Consider the following 20323-nt stretch of genomic DNA (forward strand, 5'->3'; position numbering starts at 1 on the left):
CTCTGAAGTCTACGCTCTGACCCACAGGCTAAACTGCCCCTAGATAAAAATGAAGACCAAACCACTGGTACTAAGTGACCCAGACCCACACTGGAAGCCGCCTCTTCTGAGAATCCACACTCCAGCTACACTCCAGCTATGCTCCCGACTCTGAGCACAGCCTGGTCTTTCAGATCTCATCATTCTCCTGTTGTTCCCCAGACAGAACCTACCAGAACCATACTCATCCATCCACCAAGGCCCATTCAAATGATCTTTATCCCATGCTGCTACTCTCAATCACTTCCAGCCCAAAGCAGCTTTCTCCCACAGTATTATGTTCATTCATTCATTATACCTCTTATTTTATGTTGCATTCTTTTTCATTTATCATGTAAATATTTACCATCTACTATGTGTCAGCCACTGTGCTCAGGTAAGGGGCCTAGGGCAATGAACAAGCATGGTCTCTGTCTCATTCATCTTCCAATAAGCTACATCTAATAAAATATCTAATAAAGAACATGTGTTTTGATAAATAAAGAACCTTAGAATTATTTGAAACTCTCAGGATAACAAAATGTTCTCTGATAGCCAACATGGTGCAAAGGAGTTGAAATGGGAGTTGTCTGGCTTTCACTGAATTCCTCCATGATCTGCGTTCGTCTGTTTACAACTTGTGCTAGAATTCTAAACCATACTCAGGTACATGCCCAAACAGACCCAAGCAAAAACAAATATTTTTAATTCCCAAATTTTTCTATATTATAAAACATACTCTTTGTACAGGAACAGGAAGTCATTTTACAAGTCACTTCCCTCCCCTCTGTCTTTAAGTCAATGTCCCCCCCAAACAACTGAACGTGAAGCCAGCCCACCTGGGGGTGTGAGCCACCTACTGTGTGTGTACTGAGCTGACGGCGGAATGGGGAGGAAGGTCCCGCCCTTTATCCGTCAGGTCTGCTGCCCGGTCTCCTGTCTGAAGCTGTGGGCAGGCTGTCTGATCACTGTATCAGATAGTATGCTCCAGCCCCGGAGTCGGAAGCAAATGCCACGCCAGCACTTACTCATCCTCTGTGCATTTTAAAAAGGGTGAGAATACCTGTCGTCTCTCGTACGGAAAGGTTCAGTGAAATCCTGCCTGGAGAATCATCAAAACTCCTTGGGAGGAAAATATGGCAGCAATACAAAGCAAATAAAGTGTGTGGGTGCTACAGATTCACTGAAAGACTTCTGTGATGCTTGTTCTTATTTTATAGCTTTATTCTCCTAATTATAGAAGAAGAGTTATTTAAAACTATAAAGTTAAGGATTTTCTTACCTAACACCAAAAACAGTGTGGGAGAAATAAATTAATTCTCAAGCCTTAGATGAATTTTCACAGAAAGGGAAAAGAAGGAAGGCCAAATGGCAAAGTAATCCACTCAAAATCGTGACTATAAACTTTCAGCCCTACAACCCAGTCTATATGAACTATAGTCATATATGAGCTATATAAGTAGTTCACATAGATGGCCAGGTATAAAGGTCAACTCCAGCTCCAAGAGCCTGTATAATTTAAGCTCCCTGAAAACCTTCTGAGCAATTTAGGTAACTGACGCTGAACTGTACATGAATGACTAGACTCTTCTCTATGTGAAGTCTCCATCGCAACAACAATGTGAAAGGTGCTGGTCTCCAGCCTTGAGAAGAGCCAATCCACGTTCCAGACAGAGCTTCACCTTACCTGTTTGGGGCAGGAAGCTTCACTATCCCACTCTTTCTCCTCGGCAAACCGGAACTGTGAGAAGGAGTCCCCTGGGAATAGAAAAAACATACAATTTTATGTCAAAGCTAAAAGGAAAACACTCAGTTCTCTCAATTTCCCTTTGGGAGTAAAAGTGCTGTTTCTGAAGAGCTGACCATCCCAAACTCAGTGATGATATTCAATAGAAGGTCCTGGCTTCCGCATCTTTCCACATCATCTGTGCAGAGTGGGTACTTGAAAATACTATTGGCAACTGTATTCATTGCTTCATTCAACTCTCAATAAGCCACCATCCTACATGCTTCTTGAGAGACAACTGAACAGTCCAGGCCTGCAGACGTGGCCATCTCCCCATATTTAGCCTATTTTCATCTCATCTGCTTAATATATGCAAGGAAACTAATATTTATGATTTGGGGGTGGGCAAAAGCAGAAAAGGAAGGAGAAAAACAGAACTGAAGGAAAGCAGTTCTCAACTGATCCACAATATGACAGACTTAAAATATCTCTTTGAGGCAAGGTTACCAATCTGAACCATCACTCTAAAAATCACCTGCTTAGAATGTCAGATACAAAATAAAACTCAAAGAATGTGCATTAGATTAGTTAATGTGAATCATGGTGCACTGCTCTGAGCTCTTGGAATAAAGGAAAATGAATCAAGATAAACAAGCTTGACAGATGATTCCGTACAGCGAGCTTTGACACAAAGCTTATTTTGTAAATATGTACTTATCTGGTTATTTGCATTAAGAATAGCCAATTTATAAAGAATTACTTTTCCACCTGGCTTTCAGGATCCTCCAGAATGTGATCCTACCTCATTAACCCACATTTGCTTCCTATTTCTTGACTTCCTGCTCCCGAGAGCCTCTTTTCACCTTCTGAACACACTTCCTTTTCTACCCTATCCTCATTTCTTTTTTAATCCTTCTCCCTTGTCTGGAAGGCCCACACACTTCTACTCATTCATATCCTGTTTATACTTTAAGACTCAGGTACAGGCCCACTTTCTCCTCCTATGATATCTCTCAGGTTGTTTAACCATAGAATCCATTCTTTACTTCTAACTTAACAGAGGGGGAAAAGAACTGAAGAATCCTGAATGAAAGAGACAAAGACAAAATCAGAATCTACACCGTACCCCCAGCATTTCCAAAACACATGGATCATAACATTTTAACACTTGACAAGATCAAATTCTAGGTAAAAAAGACCAAGAACATCACTCTTTATCATGAGAAAGGGTAAAATCACTACCATTAGTCATTGGCAAATCAAGCTTGATCCCTCAAAAATTATGATATAAAGAACCTGAGTAATATAATTAATAATGTCTTGTCTGTGCATGTGGATATGTAAGTGTATTGTGATTATATGTGGGTAGTTTATAAATATTTGTGCAATAGTAACATTTTAAAAGGACAATAGAAAGGCTACAAAAAACCTTTAAAAAAATCCTAAAATGTAGCAGTGAGACAAACCATATTTGCTGGTGATAAACATTTGTAGCACATATAGGCAAAGAGCCTGTCTCTCACATACAAAGAGAGCTTTTGCCAATCAACCAGAACAAAACCACCTAGTAGGAAAACAGGAAAAGGGGTGAGAATAAGAAAGGAAGTAAGGATCAAGGAGGAATAGGACAGCTTTACAAAGTCTGAGGCAAAGCAGTGAATCAGCTCAATCTGATTCTGACTAAAAGAAGCAAAAGTTAATCCTTTTTGGAGGAAAATGACATTATCAATAACCTAGAATTATCTCTACTATATTTTATACACAGTATCCAAAATTCAGGTGTATCAGGAGATGAGACCAAGATGACAGAAAACTAAGAGAGAGGGGAAAACAAACAAAACCCAATCAAAAAATGGACAGAAGACCTAAATAGACATTTCTCCAAAGAAGACATACAGATGGCCAAAAAGCACATGAAAAGACGCTCAACATTGCTAATTATTAAAGAAATGCAAATCAAAACTACAATGAGATATCACCTCACACCAGTCAGAATGGGCATCATCAAAATGTCTATAAACAATAAATGCTGGAGAGGGTGTGGAGAAAAGGAAACCCTCCCACCCTGTTGGTGGGAACGTAACTTGGTGCAGCCACTACAGAGAACAGTATGGAGGTTCCTTAAAAATCTAAGAATAGAATTACCATATAACCCAGCAATCCCACTACTTGGGCATACCCAGAGAAAACCATAATTCAAAAAGACACATGGCGGGCTTCCCTGGTGGCGCAGTGGTTGGGAGTCTGCCTGCCGATGCAGGCGTCACGGGTTCGTGCCCCGGTCGGGGAAGACCCCACGTGCCGCGGAGGGGCTGGGCCCGTGAGCCATGGCCGCTGAGCCTGCGCGTCCGGAGCCTGTGCTCCGCAACGGGAGAGGCCACAACAGTGAGAGGCCCGCGTATCACAAAAAAAAAAAAAAAAAAAAAAGACACATGGTGCCCCAATGTTCATTGCATCACTATTTACAATAGCCAGGACATGGAAGTAACCTAAATGTCCATCAACAGAGGAATGGACAGAGAAGATGTGGCACATATATACAATGGAATATTAGCCATAAAAAGGAACAAAACTGGGTCATTTGTAGAGAGGTGGATGTGCCTAGAGACTGTCATACAGAGCGAAGTCAGAAAGAAAAATAAATATCGTATATTAACGCATGTATGTGGAATCTAGAAAAATGGTATAAATGATCTTATTTGCAAAGCAGAAACAGAGACACAGACTTAGAGAACAAACATGGATATCAAGAGTGGGGGTGGGATGAACTGGGAGATTGGGATTGATGTATATACACTATTGATACTGTGTATAAAATAGATAACTAATGAGAATCTACCGTATAGCTCAGGGAACCCTACTCAATGCTCTGTGGTGATCTAAATGGGAAGGAAATCCAAAAAAGAGGGGATATACGTATATGTATAGCTGATTCACTTTTCCTTACAGCAGAAATTAACATAACATTGTAAAGCAACTATACTCCAATAAAAATTAATTAAAAAAAACTAAAAATAGAGTTGCCATATGATCCAGCAATCCCACTCCTGGGTATATATCCAGAGAAAACCATAATTCAAAAAGATACATGCACTCCAATGTTCACTGCAGCGCTGTTTACAACAGCCAAGACATGGAGGCCCTAAGGTCCAGTGACAGATGAATGGATAAAGAAGATGTAGTACATATATACAATGGAATATTACTCAGCCATTAAAAAGAATGAAATATGCCATTTGCAGCAACATGGATGGACCTAGAGATTATCTTACTAAGTGAAGTCAGACAGAGAAAGACAATTATTATATGATATTGCTTATATGCAGAATCTAAAAAAAAATGATACAAATGAACTTATTTACAAAACAGAAACAGACTCACAGACTTAGAAAACAAACTTATGGTTACCAAAGGGTCAAGGGTTGAGGGGAGGGATAAACTGGGAGTTTGGGATTGACATATAAACACTACTATATTAAAAATAGATAACTAACAAGGACCTACTATATAGCACAGGGAACTCTGCTCAATATTCTGTAATAACCTAAATGGGAAAGGAATTTGAAAAAGGATATATATATATATATATGTATGTATATATATGTATGTATAAGTGAATCACTTTGCTGTACATCTGAAAATAACACAACATTGTAAATCAACTATAGTCCAATATAAAATAAAAATAATTTTTAAAAAAAGAGACAATAGAAAAAAATCCAGTTATCAGACCCAGATCTTATGATTTGCAATGTAAAATTTTCAAAAATAGGAAAAACTATAAAATCACAATGACATCCATGAAGTCATTTTTTTTTCCTTTTCCATTATGGTTTATTACAGGATATTGAATATAGTTCCCTGTGCTATACAGCAGGACCTTGTTGTTTATCTATTTTGTATATATCATTGTTTGTATCTGCTAATCCCAAACTCCTAATTTATCCCTCCCCCACCCCCTTGCCCTTTGGTAACCATAAGTTTGTTTTCTTTTTGTTTGTTGGTTTTTATAAATTTATTTATTTTTGGCTGTGCTGGGTCTTCGTTTCTGTGCACGCGCCTTCTCTAGTTGCAGCCAGCGGGGGCTACTCTTTGTTGTGGTGCACAGGCTTCTCATTGCGGTGGCTTTTCTTGTTGCAGAGCACGGGCTCTAGGCACGCGGGCTTCAGTAGTTGCAGCACGTGGGCTCAGTAGTTGTGGCTCGCGGGCTCTAGAGCACAGGCTCAGTATTTGTGGCGCACAGGCTTAGTTGATCCGCAGCATGTGGGATCTTCTCAGACCAGGGATCAAACCCGTGTTCCCTGCATTAGCAGGCAGATTCTTATCCACTGCGCCACCAGGGAAGTCCCCATAAGTTTGTTTTCTATGTCTGTGAATGTTTCTGTTTTATAAATGAATTCATCTGTATCATATTTTAGATTCCACATAAGTGCTATCATATGGTAACTGTCTTTCTCTTTCTGACCATGAAGTCATTCTTGATTGATACAAAATAAAGCATTCACATAAAAAATTCAAAGAAAAGAAGAAAATGTTTGAGAAAAATAAGGTACTTTAAGCACATTTTGTTTATAGTAGTCAAACTCCAAAACAACACAATTTAAAAATCTTAATAAAGTACACAGAGGCTAATTTTGAAAAATAAGCTGGTTAAATGACTATTAAAGAAAGCCAACCTCTCTAATCCTCTCATTGAAGATGAAAGTGTGTCCAGACTTGTCAAAATTATGACTCCTAGAATCAAGAGTACTTCTGGAAAACATGTTACCAAAATTCTCTTCTTATACTGAGACATGTACAGAACAATGGTGGTATTAGTAAACATGCTACTCCTGTATCTTGTACATCAGACATTTGGACGTGCAGCAACAATTGGAGACTTCCATTAAATAAGACAGTGTGGTGCATTCACAATGCACTCAATTCTGCTCCTGCTTTATTCTCTGGCTGAGAGAGTTCCTGTCTCTCACACTAACAGAATGAATCAGAATGAAGAAGTAAAGAATGGAACCCAGTGAAGAACAGGGAAAGCCAACTGTTGTTGACAGTGGAACAAACATGGTGAAATGTGTCTTGCAAGTCATAAGCATTCAAAGTTTTGGTCACACTCACCAGCTGTGTGTTCAGCAAGTAATTACAGCACAGTGTAATGAACAGAACCAGAAAGCATAAAAGGAGTATAACACTTTCCTCCTCCTCCTTCAGCCAAAGACTAATTTCATGATGTATAAGAGGCTGTGGAACTGCCTTGCTGTGTACTTATACCATATCCTCAAACAAGATGGAGAAGAGCTAGTACCTATTACATAGGCTGCTTGAATAACAGCAACAAAATCCCATAATATTCTACTTTGCAGATAAGAATACAAAAATAGCAGGCCTGCTAAATCCAATGATTATTTATTAAGAATTTATTCATTAGAATCTGCTTAAAAAGCGGGGGGGGGGGGAGGATTTGAACAAAACTGATGTACCTGGAGAGTTCACATTTTTCCTACATAATAAAAAGTCCCATGTCATTCTATTCCAACAAAGCTGAAGTTGGTGTACACGCAATGAAAGCTGAGATACAGGCGATATTGAAACAATTCTGTATATCTTAAAAGTCAACAACATTGCTCTACTGCCACATTTCTGGAGCCAAAATTAATGATGGATTTTTTTCAATCAACTAATTGTATAAAGCAGCAAAAATATTAGAAAGTTAGATATATGTGATCTTAAGTATGCTTCTGAAAATAGAAAGAATGTTTCGAGTGCACAATGCACATGATGAGATGTTCAACATCGCTAATTATTAGAGAAATGCAAGTCAAAACTACAATGAGATATCACCTGACACCAGTCAGTCTGGCCATGATTTAAAAGTCTACAAATAATAAATGCTGGAGAGGGTGTGGAGAAAAGGGAACCCTCCTACACTGTTGGTGGGAATGTAACTTGGTACAGCCACTATGGAGAACAGTATGGAGGTTCCTTACAAAACTAAAAGTAGAATTGCCATATGATCCAGTAGTCCCACTCCTCGGCATACATCTGGAGAAAACTCTAATTCAATGTTCACAGCAGCACTATGTACAATAGCCAAGACATGGAAGCAACCTAAACGTCCATTGACAGATAAATGGATAAAGAAGATGTGGTGTGTGTGTGCACACACACACACATATATACAATGGAATATTACTCAGCCATAAAAAAGAATGAAATAATGTCATTTGCAGCAACATGGATGGACCTAGAGATGATCATACTAAGTGAATTAAGTCAGACAGAGAAAGACAAATACCATATGATATCACTTATATGTGGACTCTTAAAAAATTGATACAAATAAACTTATTTACAAAACAGAAACAGACTCAGACATAGCGAACAGACTTGTGGTTACCAAAGAGGAAAGGCTGGGGGAGGATAAATTAGGAGTTTGGGATTAGCAGATACAAACTATTATATATAAAATAAACAACAAGGTCCTATTGCATAGCGCAGGGAACTATATTCAACACCTTGTAATACACCATAATGGAAAAGAATATGGGGAAAAAGGCAGTGCACAGTGCTTCAATTTGGGGGATTCCTTCAATGAAACTCATGATCATCAAACAAATCTCCAAGTCTAGCAGTTAATGAGGAGATCAGTCTTCACCTAGCCTATTACCCAGTCTTTAACTAGTTACTCTTAGAGAGGACAAGTTTAATCGCGAGGGGCACCATTACCCTCGACTGTCCTGGCAGAACCAGCCAAAGAGTATCGTGCTCCTCTACCCACCTCAGCCAAGCTGCCAGCTATTTAGTATCACGAATGTGTAGAATGGTACCGTGACTGCAGGAACAATCTAACAGCAGACAGTGGTGAGAAATGAGAATGCCTGTACATTGTCAAAAGTAAATCTGGCCGCTAATAACTTTTATAATAATATTTCAATAGTTTTGCTGAAATTTCAGATTTTTTTCCATGTATTCCAGCACATCCATTCTATGACAGAGATATTTAGCTTTAGCTTCAGCTGAATATGATTCAACACTTGACATTCTGGCCAAAATGTATATTTAATCTGCCTCCAATAGTGAATTACTAACATTCTATGAGGTTATTTTAAAAATACAATAGTTAATGTAATGTACAGTATGGTGACTATAGTTAATAATATTGTACTGCGTAACTGAAACTTGCTAAGAGAGTAGATCTTAAAAGTTCTTGGGCTACCCTGGTGGCACAGTGGTTAAGAATCCACCTGCCAGTTAAAAAAAAAAAAAAATCACATTGTACAACCTAAATATATACAATTTTTATTTGTCAATCATACCTTAATAATCTGGAAAAAACTGGTAATGAATCCAATTTGTGTAAAAACAATACACATAGAAAAAGAACCAACAAGGTCCTACTGTATAGCACAGGGAACTATATTCAATATCATGTAATAACCTATAATGGAAAAGAATCTGAAAAAGAATAGATAGATATGTATAACTGAACCACTCTGCTGTACACCTGAAACTAACACAACTTTGTAAATCAACTATATTTCAATAAAAAATTTTAAAAAGAAAAAAAAAAAAAAAAAAAAAAAAGAATCCACCTGCCAATGCAGGGGACACGGGTTTGATCCCTGGTCCGGGAAGATCCCACATGCCGTGGAGCAACTAAGCCTGTGCGCCACAACTACTGAGCCTGCACTCCACAACTACTGAGCCCACGCGCCACAACTACTGAAGCCCGCACGCCTAGAGCCCGTGCTCCGCAACGAGAAGCCACCACAATGAGAAGCCCACGTAGCGCAACGAAGAGTAGCCCTGTAGCACAACCAAGAGTAGCCCCCGCTCACCCCAACTGGAGAAAGCCCATGCACAGCAACGAAGACCCAACATAGCCAAAAATAAAAACAAATAAACAAATTTTTTTTAAAAAGATGTGTGCTTTATTAAATAAAAAAGTTCTCATCACAAGAAAAATAAAATTGTAACTATGTATGGTGATGGATGTTAACTAGACTTATCGTGGTGATCATTTTGCAATATATACAAATGTTGAATCATGATATTGTACACATGAAAATAATGTTATATATCAACTATACCTAAATTAAAAAAAATGTAGTTTTATATGTACTGACAAATGGAAAGATGCCCATTATTTCAACTGTTACATGAAAAAAATCAAGTTTTAATACAGTATGAATAAGATATATATATACACACATATATACACACACACCTATGCACATACTATATACACACATATATGTGTGTATATATCACAAAAATATTAATATATGCATAGAAATAAGTGGAGATCATTAGATAGCTATTTTAAGAATGATTCTCTTTCAGAGGGCGGGATTGAAGGAGACTTCCTTTCTGCATAATACATTTTCCAGTTGAATTTTCCTTTGTAAACAACAAACACATGTTATTTTTGGAACTAAGCCAAACAGAAGTAAGGAACTCTAGAAACAAAGCTGAAACTTCTTAAGGGCAAAGACCATCTCAGAATGCCTTGAAGACAAAACATCCATAGATCTCAAAGCTGGAACACCAGATGTCATTCATTCTAACCCTCCCTTTATAGAACAGTAAAGAGCCTTAGGTCAGGACAGGCTCAATGGCCTGACCAGCCAGTTAATGGCTGGACACCAAGACCTCTTGGCTCCTAACATTCCTTATTATACCTATAACTCACAAAGCTCTTTCCACTATTTCCACTAGGCTTCTCAGCCATCTGAGTTCCCTAGGACAATACAGATACTCAATAAATATTTTATGACATCTGATATACTACTATTTGACATGCTGACAATGTCTGAAGATTTGAAAATCCAAAAACAAAGAATTCCTCATTTTAGGAAAGGAGTCATTTCAGGGATTCCTTTAAATAAGTACTTTTAAAAAATAAGAGTGTTTTGATAGCCCCCTAAGTATTCTAATAGGGATAGCGTCAGAGAAATAAAGGCAATACACCAACTGTCGCTGTGCGGACGATACCCAGGATTCTCACTCTGCCTAATTTCTCAAAACTAGTCTAACACAAGTCTCAGGATCAGGGACAAAGTGGACACTAAACTTGCTAGAATTCCACAATACCAACATACTATCAAAAAACTTACACTTTAGTCATAAATAAGACAGCTTTGAATTTTAGGCTTACTCCTTCAGCCACATCAACAAAAAAGAGCTTCCAGCCAAATAAAAGAGCTCTTCAGTGGAAGTTCAGGTGGGATGACAAGGAACAATCTTTATCTGGGCAAAGAAACCTGCAAAGACTTTTGGTTTCAACAATACAGATCAGATGTATACAAAGAGTGAGTGTGAAAGATGGAAAATGTGCCCAAGTCTAAACATACCCAGTTCCAATGATTTGGGAGTGGCAATTCCCATAACTGACATCTGTCCTAGGTATTTGGATCTTTTCCTTACAAAACTGGCCCAGACTGTTGTGGTACGTCCTTTCGGAAACCAGCTCTAGAAAGCAAGAGGAATGTAGCACTATTTCTGGATGAGTACTTCATCTTAAGCTCCATTTTCCTGGCTCTTCTTTATCATGATCACCTTCCTTTAAATCCTCCACAGCCCTTAGAATATGCCCTTAACCAGGACACCATGTCTATGGGAAATCACAACTTTATAGGTTGACAGGTTCACAATCTTCATAGAAAGACACTATGTCTCAATGGTCAACACCATGGCTGCTACAGAAAATGAAACATACCCTTTCTTCTCTCTGAATTTCTCTAGCTCATCTATGGGACATGGCATATTTGGAAGGTCCAGGTAGATCCTAAGTCCACAGGCTGACACAGATCAATCCAGAGGCGATCTACAGTTCAGCCTACACGATATAAAAAGTCCTTACTACCTCCCACTTTCTAGCTTCTACGGATGAGACTTTCTAGATGCAGATGTCAAGCATTTCAATATTTACCCTAAAACAAAGCAACAGCTAACATTTTGGTCTTTGTGAGGAAGATCATACAAGCCATGATGAATTTAAAAAGTTAGGTTGAGCCAAAAGAACATGAGAGGTAAGAAAACTCTCTCCTGCTCAACAGTGACCTATCATGAGCTTTCTCACCAGGTGTGCGGCCCCAAAGGCGCCTGAGCATCAAATATCCACATTGAGCATAATAGGATGTGCCTATCTTCCCAATACCCCTAAAAAGTGCTTCCCCATCTGCACGGATTATGTTGAAGGAAAAGCCAAATATACTCAGGTACCATAGAATGGTTCTAGGCTTTATGAGTGAAGGATGATGCTGACATTCTGGAATTTAGAATCTAACCTGTTTTCCCCAAAATAGTTGGCAGATATTCTGTGTGAACCCTGTACTACAGTAGACAATCTAGTAACATTTCTCAGATCAATGGTTTTCAGAAACAAGGCCAACATCAAACCCTGGCACAGAACTCCAGGATGACAGCAAATTTTTAGACAAGGCTGAATAAATAATATAAAGATGAATCCTCAACACTCATGGTGTCTATTTCCTCAAAAAATATTTAGCCCACCTAACAGCTTGTTTCTTTTATTTATAACCTGACACCCAAAATGTTGACTTTGTTGGTTATTGCAGCTGATGGAACCATCATACATATACTCTAAGGTTCCAGGTCTAATGCCTTAAGGAGTAGACTCCCCTTTAATCCCATCAGCGATCTTGCAAGGGTACACGATTCACTTCCAGAGGGAGTAAGTGAGAAAGAAAAATCAGATCAATGCCAAACTGTCATTATCTGGAAAACGGTCTGTATCAGGAGGATGCCACGCAGACTCAAACACACACTCGCACACACTTCAGTGCAGGACAGAAAAAGCACAGTCCCACTAGGACAACGACACTCTCCAAAGGTCACTGCAGAACACTCAGTAACTTGGGTCCCACAGTGAAGCCAAACTTTCCCTGAACTTCCTGGCCCACCATCCATTCCTCCTTACGATTTCATTTTCTTTCCTATACTGAGTACTTTTTTGAAAGTCAATTTATCCCTATTACCACTTACATCTCTCAAACATGGTATTTTCTACCTTAATCTGCCCAAGATTTCTTCTTGCAATTAAAAGTATTCCATGAAGGTGAATGTTAATAATTAAAATCCCCAAACACTAATCCCATAATGAAGCAGACGGCTCAAAGCATGTCCTCAGAGAATACTGTGGGGTTTGTGAGAGAAAATGCCTGAAGCCCTTTCTATCAGGAATATGAGGTTGCTTTCAATTTGCTGTTTACTGACTAAATGTATGCCAGAGACTCATATATTAAAGGATTAAGAAGTCTTACCCATTATCTTTGATTTGTCTCATTATTTTCTTACTATATGTTAGCTCAGTTCATTGAAATTATCTTTCTGATACTAATTCACATCTTCTTAGTATAAAATCCAAATTCATATCCATACCTTTAGCTACTCTCATTCATAAGATTCCATAAAGTCTTTTTTTAAATCATGTAAGAATTTACTGCTCACAAGCACAATATTCTTTATAAAATCTCCAACTGGGCAGCTCCAGCAAGCACGAGCAATACCCAAACTGAAAACAGGAGACCATTAGCCAATATACTTTTTTTGAGGTCAACTCATGTAGGCAACATGAAACCTACTATAGTTTTTTTTTTTTTTTAAAGTTAGTTTTGATTAACTTCTTCATGTCCCAGATCCTTGTTTTTCTTTTTTAAAACTCTTAATTCTAGCTTTCAAGTACGCCTGCAATGAGTTTGGTAAGGCAACATCTCCCCAGAAGAAACTCATGAGCAGAGGCCTCAAGACAGAAGAAGTTTGGCCATTGGAGGAGCAGAAGGCAGGCCAGTATGACTCGAGCACAGTGAAGGATGAAGAGGCAAGAAGAGAGTGAAGAGAAGGCTGAGTCATATTCTTCATGTGACTCAGCATTCTCCAACCAGGGGTCGAGTTTCACTGCTTAACACTATATTCCACAATAATAACCAAGGTTAGTGAAACTCAACTAGTCGAGTTCTTATCTGTTAAACACATTTGACACGAGTACCCAAACACATACTAATTCTCAAGTGACAATTACCCTTACCATTTACAGATTAAACAACACAAAATAGTAAAAAAATAAAACAGCAGTGTCTGTCAAATTGTCACCTTCAAAACAGAGGGTGGCTACCTTACTGGGCCCCAAAGAACCTACTCTGCAGATAATTTTCTTCTAGTAAGAGATCTAACTGTGGACTGTGTATATTTAATAGGTATGAGAAGAACTGTTCTCATAGTTAGTTGACCCATATAGTAGAGATGACTTTTAATGAGTCGATATGTAAACAGTTTTTTTTAGATACCCAGAAACTTGCTCTGGGAGGAGCTAGGGCAGGTCAGAGTAGGCCTGATGGGTAACTCAGGTAAAGATGCTTTTCTTTTATCTGAACCACTGATTGCTTTACTTTCCGTTTTTAAAATCTGGAACTCCAATAAAGGAAAGGACTGTAACCTTGGAAACAAAACAAAAAAACAGAGGGTGGAAGATACAAAGTTCTCTTTGCTAGGGTAATGATTGTTCTAATTAACGTTACCATGGTTATACGCCATCTCCCCCAGCCATTCCTGAGAAGCAGACATGCAAATGTGACGCTATGGAATTTGGGAAGCTACCCTAACTAGTAAGTTGCTCAGGAGAAAATCTGGTGGGGCCTCTACGAAGTTTGGGCACAGGAAAATCTCCGTGCCTAAGAACATGCCACTTTTCTAATTAATATCCAGAGGCACTGATCTGGAAAGCTGACCTCCTCATTGGCGGTGACAGAAGGGAGAGGAAATGTAGGGAGAGAGAGAATGAAACGGGGGAGTTTACACCTCACCTAATAACGTGATAAATCCCTGCCGCCTGTTCCAGACTGGCAGGGAGGTAACGTGCAGCATTCTGATTCTTTGTGCCTACTCAGAGCTGCCCACAGATTCTAACCCCAGTGTCTGGCGTTGGCTACAGAACCCTGTCTCCCAGACTTTTGCTATTTAAGACAGTTGTTTTCATCAGCACCTTTCCTGATCCAACTCCTAAATATGAACCTCGGCCTATGTTCTGACCACATTTAACTTCCAGCCTTACCAGGTCTGCCATTTCACCCTGGTATCCATTTCATGGCTGTTATTTTCTTCTCATAGATGGCCAGTACGTATTTTAATGATAGTTTACGAGTGTTCAATGCTTAAGTGCAGTACTATGAAGCAAAAATGCAAATGGCATATTCAGAAGCCTTAGTATTTGGTTTTACCGAACAAAGTTTGATGGGCACTTTTTGGGTCCTCGCATTATTTATGTGAATTACATGTGCTGCCTTTATTGGACAGTCACAAGTTGCCTTGTACTGGGTAGATCTGTTTGAGAATGTCAGTAGTACCGATGTTGATTCTCATTATTTACAGCTGCCTTAGAGTGTACTTGGTTTGCTTGTATCTAAAGTTTCCGTTCCACACCTAAAAGACAGAGTGCTGAGTTTTAAGAAAATCTGATATACAAAAAGTCAACATTATAAGGCAGTAACTTGGTAAGTCGAACTGTAATTTATTGATTTTACCGATGGATTCATGAACGGATTCACTTAGTATTGAGATTCCTTGACATACTTAAAATGGGACTGAATTTCCAAAAGCTTTACTTAAAACTTTTTATTGTTCAATGGTAGGAACATCAGTGAATTATCTACAAAGAAACATCTGCTGTCTGGATGCTAACTCAACAGTGTTCTCAGTTTGATGATCATATTTGTATTTTATATCATAATAAATAGTTTGCTTTTCATGGGTGCTGTCAAAAGTAGCAACATCTTTTCAAGGCTTCAAAGCCTAAAGTAGAATTTCTGCAAGTGAACCACCAGAGTAGTCTCTCTAAATCACTGGTATCTCTCATGTTTTAAGAGTAGGACGAGCGTAGTCAATGTTGGGTTTGTGTTTTTGCTATTTTAAAGCAAGAATTATCTTATAAATCTTTTTACCACCACTACATGAGAAACTTTAGCTCGGCAAGGTGCCAGTGGAATGAATCTGTTTACCAAATTCCATTTGACAAGTTTTAGCAATTATTTTTGACATAATTAAACGAGCTTTGCCCCATTTCATGTTTACTGTGTTTCCAGGAGATGCCACTGGGAGAATTCAGCCAGTTAAAGGCCTATTTGCTTTAAGCACTCACATCTGCAAATTTATCCCCATCTAGGGCTTTCCAGGTATTAACCAAATAGCAAGCTTTTTTAAAAACTTTGGTATATGCCTCTAACGTATAAGGTCTCTTTTGAATAATACAACAATAATATTATCATATGTAAAACAGCAGCAGTTAAAGAATAATATTATCAACTACACAAATAATATTTAAATATCCCCATAAAATGTTTTGTTTCTCTTGGGAGCAGGAGAGGTGGAACACTGGGAGTATTTTTTGACATCTTTACTGGAGTATAATTGCTTTACAATGGCGTGTTAGTTGCTTCTGCATAATAAAGTGAATCACCTACTTATATACATATAACCCCATATCCCCTCCCTCTTGCGTCTCCCTCCCACCCTCCCTATCCCACCCCTCTAGGGGGTCACAAAGCACGGAGCTGATCTCCCTGTGCTATGCGGCTGCTTCCCACTAGCTAGCTATTTTACATTTGGTAGTGTATATATGTCCATGCCACTCTCTCACTTTGTCCCAGCTTACCCATCCCCCTCCCCGTGTCCTCAAGTCCCCTCAAGTCCATTCTCTATGTCTGTGTTTTTATTCCTGTCCTGCCCCTAGGTTCTTCAGAACCTTTTTTTTTTTTTTTTAGATTCCATATATATGTGTTAGCATATGGTATTTGTTTTACTCTTTCTGACTTATTTCACTCTCTATGACAGTCTCTAGATCCATCCACCTCACTACAAATAACTCAATTTCGTTTCTTTTTAAAATTTCTTTCTATGAGGGGCTTCCCTGGTGGCGCAGTGGTTGAGAGTCCGCCTGCCGATGCAGGGGACACGGGTTCGTGCCCCGGTCCGGGAAGATCCCACATACCGCGGAGCAGCTGGGCCTGTGAGCCATGGCCGTTGAGCCTGTGCGTCCGGAGCCTGTGCTCCGCAACGGGAGAGGCTACAACAGTGAGAGGCCCGCGTACCGCAAAAAAAAAAAAAAAAAAATTTCTTTTTATGGCTGAGTACTACTCCATTGTATATATGCGCCACATCTTTATCTATTCATCTGTCAATGGACACTTAGGTTGCTTCCATGTCCTGGCTACTGTAAATAGAGCTGCAGTGAACACTGTGGTACGTGACTCTTTTTGAATTATGGTTTTCTCAGGGTATGTGACCAGTAGTGGGATTGCTGGGTCATATGGTAGTTCTATTTTTAGTTTTTGAAGGAAACTCCGTACTGTTCTCCATAGTGCTGTATCAATTTACATTCCCATCAACAGTGCAAGAGGTTTCCCTTTTCTCCACACCCTCTCCAGCATTTATTGTTTCTAGATTTTTTGATGATGGCCATTCTGACTGCTGTGAGGTCATACCTCACTGTAGTTTTGATTTGCATTTCTCTAATGATTAGTGATGTTGAGCATTCTTTCATGTGTTTGTTGGCAATCTGTATATCTTCTTTGGAGAAATGTCTATTTAGGTCTTCTGCCCATTTTTGGATTGGGTTGTTTGGTTTTTAGATATTGAGCTGCATGAGCTGTTTAAAAATTTTGGAAATTAATCCTTTGTCAGCTGCTTCATCTGCAAATATTTTCTCCCATTCTGAGGGTTATCTTTTCGTCCTGTTTATGGTTTCCTTTGCTGCACAAAAGCTTTTAAGTTTCATTAGGTCCCGTTTGTTTATTTTTATTTCCATTTCTGTAGGAGGCGGGTCAAAAAGGATCTTGCTGTGATTTATGTCATGGAGTGTTCTGCCTATGTTTTCCTCTAAGAGGTTTATAGTATCTGGCCTTACATTTAGGTCTTTAATCCATTTTGAGTTTATTTTTGTGTATGGTATTAGGGAGTGTTCTAATTTCATTCTTTTACATGTAGCTGTCCAGTTTTCCCAGCACCACTTATTGAAGAGTCTGTCTTTTCTCCATTTTATATTCTTGCCTCCTTTATCAAAAATAAGGTGACCATATGTGCATGGGTTTATCTCTAGGCTTTCTACCCTGTTGCACTGATCTATATTTGTGTTTTTGTGCCAGTACCATACTGTGTTGATTACTGTAGCTTTGTTGTATAGTCTGGAGTCTGGGAGCCTGATTCCTCCAGTTCCGTTTTTCGTTCTCAAGATTGCTTTGGCTATTTGGGGTCTTTTGTGTTTCCATACAAATTGTGAAATTTTTGTTCTAGTTCTGTGAAAAATGCCATTGGTAGTTTGATAGGGATTGCATTGAATCTGTAGATTGCTTTGGGTAGTATAATCATTTTCACAATGTTGATCTTCTAATCCAAAAACATGGTACATCTCTCCATCTGTTTGTATCATCTTTAATTTCTTTCATCAGTGTCTTAAGGAAAACTGGTTTTTATAGTTAATGTATTCAAACCATAATCCAAATAAATTCCCCACAATGCATTTAGTTGATGTGTCTCTTAAATCTCTTTAGTATTCATACTTTTTTGTTGAGGAAACCAGAGCATTTGACCTGTTGGTTTTTTCATTTCCTGATTTTGCCGATTTGGACTCTTCTTTTTGTCTAATCTATTCTTTTATTCCTTCTATTTCCTATAAACTGGTAGCTAGATCTAGAGCCTTGATCAGGTTGAAATTCGATTTTTTGGAAGGATGCTTTTTAAATCAGAGAAAATTAATTGAAATGTATAAGGACAGAATCCAATTTTAGATAAAGGTGTGATGTTGTGTTTTTAGAGCTGTCTGGATACAGAAGGAAAGTACCCCTACCATTTGCCTGAAATTTCTAGGAGAAGAGTAGACCTTAAAGTTGCTCATCAGTAGTATCATTTAGTAGTGAAATTAAGATAAGCTTCGATTATAATAGAGGAAATTTTTTTAAAAAACTGAAGTGATTGATAATAATGCACAACCTGTATGGTCATCAATAATGACATCATATTAAATCCAGGATGTTACTGACAATAAACTTTTATTCAGATGAGAACAGATTAGATCATGATCAGCCAGGGAAATGGACAGAGAGTCCCCAACTTATGATGGTTCAACTTATGATTTTTTGACTTTCTGATGGTTCCTACAAATTAAGTAGGAACCATATTTTGAATTTTGATCTTTCCCCCAGGCTAGTGATATGCTGATACTCTTTGGTGATGCTGGGCAGTGGCAGCAAGCCACAGCTCCCCATCAGCCACACAATCATGAGAGTAAATGGCCAATACACTTACATCCGTTCTGTACCCATACAACCATTCTGTTTTCCACTTTCAGTACAGCATTCAATAAATTACATGAGACATTCAACACTTTATTACAAAATAGGTTTTGTGTTAGATGATTTTGCCCAACTGTGGGCTAATGTAAGTGTTCTGAGCACATTTAATGATGTTCAGTAGGTTAGTATATTAAATGCATTTTCGACTTAATGATACTTTCAACCAACGTAGGGTTTATCATATGTAACCCCATTGTAAGTCAAGGAAGGTCTGTATTTCTTTCCAGTTTTGAACCCATCCTGTTTTCCAAGGAAAGAGGTAGCAAGAGTGGAAGAGATGAGTGCCGCTTCCCATGCCACTTTCCCACCTTGGTCATTTAGAGATGGAATACAAAGAGAAGCAGATACATACCCAGGGCAAATCCAGAAGAATTCTGTACAAGGAAATTTCAAAAACTGGTGCATGAGGGAGATTAGCTCGGTGCTTTGTGACCACCTAGAAGGGTGGGATAGGGAGGATGGGAGGGAGACGCAAGAGGGAGGAGATATGGGGATATATGTATATGTATAGCTGATTCACTTTGTTATAAAGCAGAAACTAACACACCATTGTAAAGCAATTATACTCCAATAAAGATGCTAAAAAAACAAACAAACAGGAAAAAAAAGAGACTGGTGCATAATTAAACTGGGATTTCTAAAAGGGGAATTATAAGCTGTCTGAGGTTCTTCAGCCCATGCTCTGGGCTGGCTGCTTTGTGAGGCGCATGGAATGGCATGACCCTTGCCCCTGCAGAGTTCACACGCTGAAGGAAAAGAAAGGGTGCACGCACCCACCACACACGGGGTCCCCACCCCAATACACACACAACCCCAAGGTCTACAAGTTTGATGCTTTCATTTCCTCACCTGAATATGATGTAAGAACAGTCTTCTCCCACTAATCCAGGGCTTCCAACACTGAGGGGAACTAAACCCCTTCCTACTCCACGTGCCTGTTTCCAATGAATTGTACAAAGCTTTCTTTTGTGTTCTCAAGTTAAATTTTGGTGAATGATACATATTAAGCGCATTTATTTACAACTGTCATTGTGAAGATGTAACCTCGCTAAAATGGTCTTTATGTCAGAATTGAAATTGAATTGCAAAGTAGTATTTTGCTACAAAATAAAATTTCAATTTTTATCACTTCTCTCCAGGAGAGAATGTTAAGGTTTTTCTTTTCTGGTGGAGAATAAGGAAAAAATAGCGATTTGAAATGTCAGTGTTTCTAAACCCAGTA

At 38.7% G+C, this 20323-nt stretch overlaps 1 protein-coding gene across 1 annotated transcript in view; it reads right to left on the reverse strand.

Annotated features, from left to right (window-relative positions):
* The window catches only part of AVEN (apoptosis and caspase activation inhibitor), a 198528-nt gene that overhangs the window by 12608 nt on the left and 165597 nt on the right, over positions 1 to 20323 (reverse strand). The window contains exon 3 of the mRNA XM_030844276.3: positions 1706 to 1776. Coding sequence (XP_030700136.1) covers positions 1706 to 1776 — 71 coding nt within the window. The remainder of the gene's footprint in view (positions 1 to 1705; positions 1777 to 20323) is intronic.

Source organism: Globicephala melas, chromosome 2, assembly GCF_963455315.2.
Source record: "Globicephala melas chromosome 2, mGloMel1.2, whole genome shotgun sequence".
Taxonomy (NCBI): Eukaryota; Metazoa; Chordata; class Mammalia; order Artiodactyla; family Delphinidae; genus Globicephala; species Globicephala melas.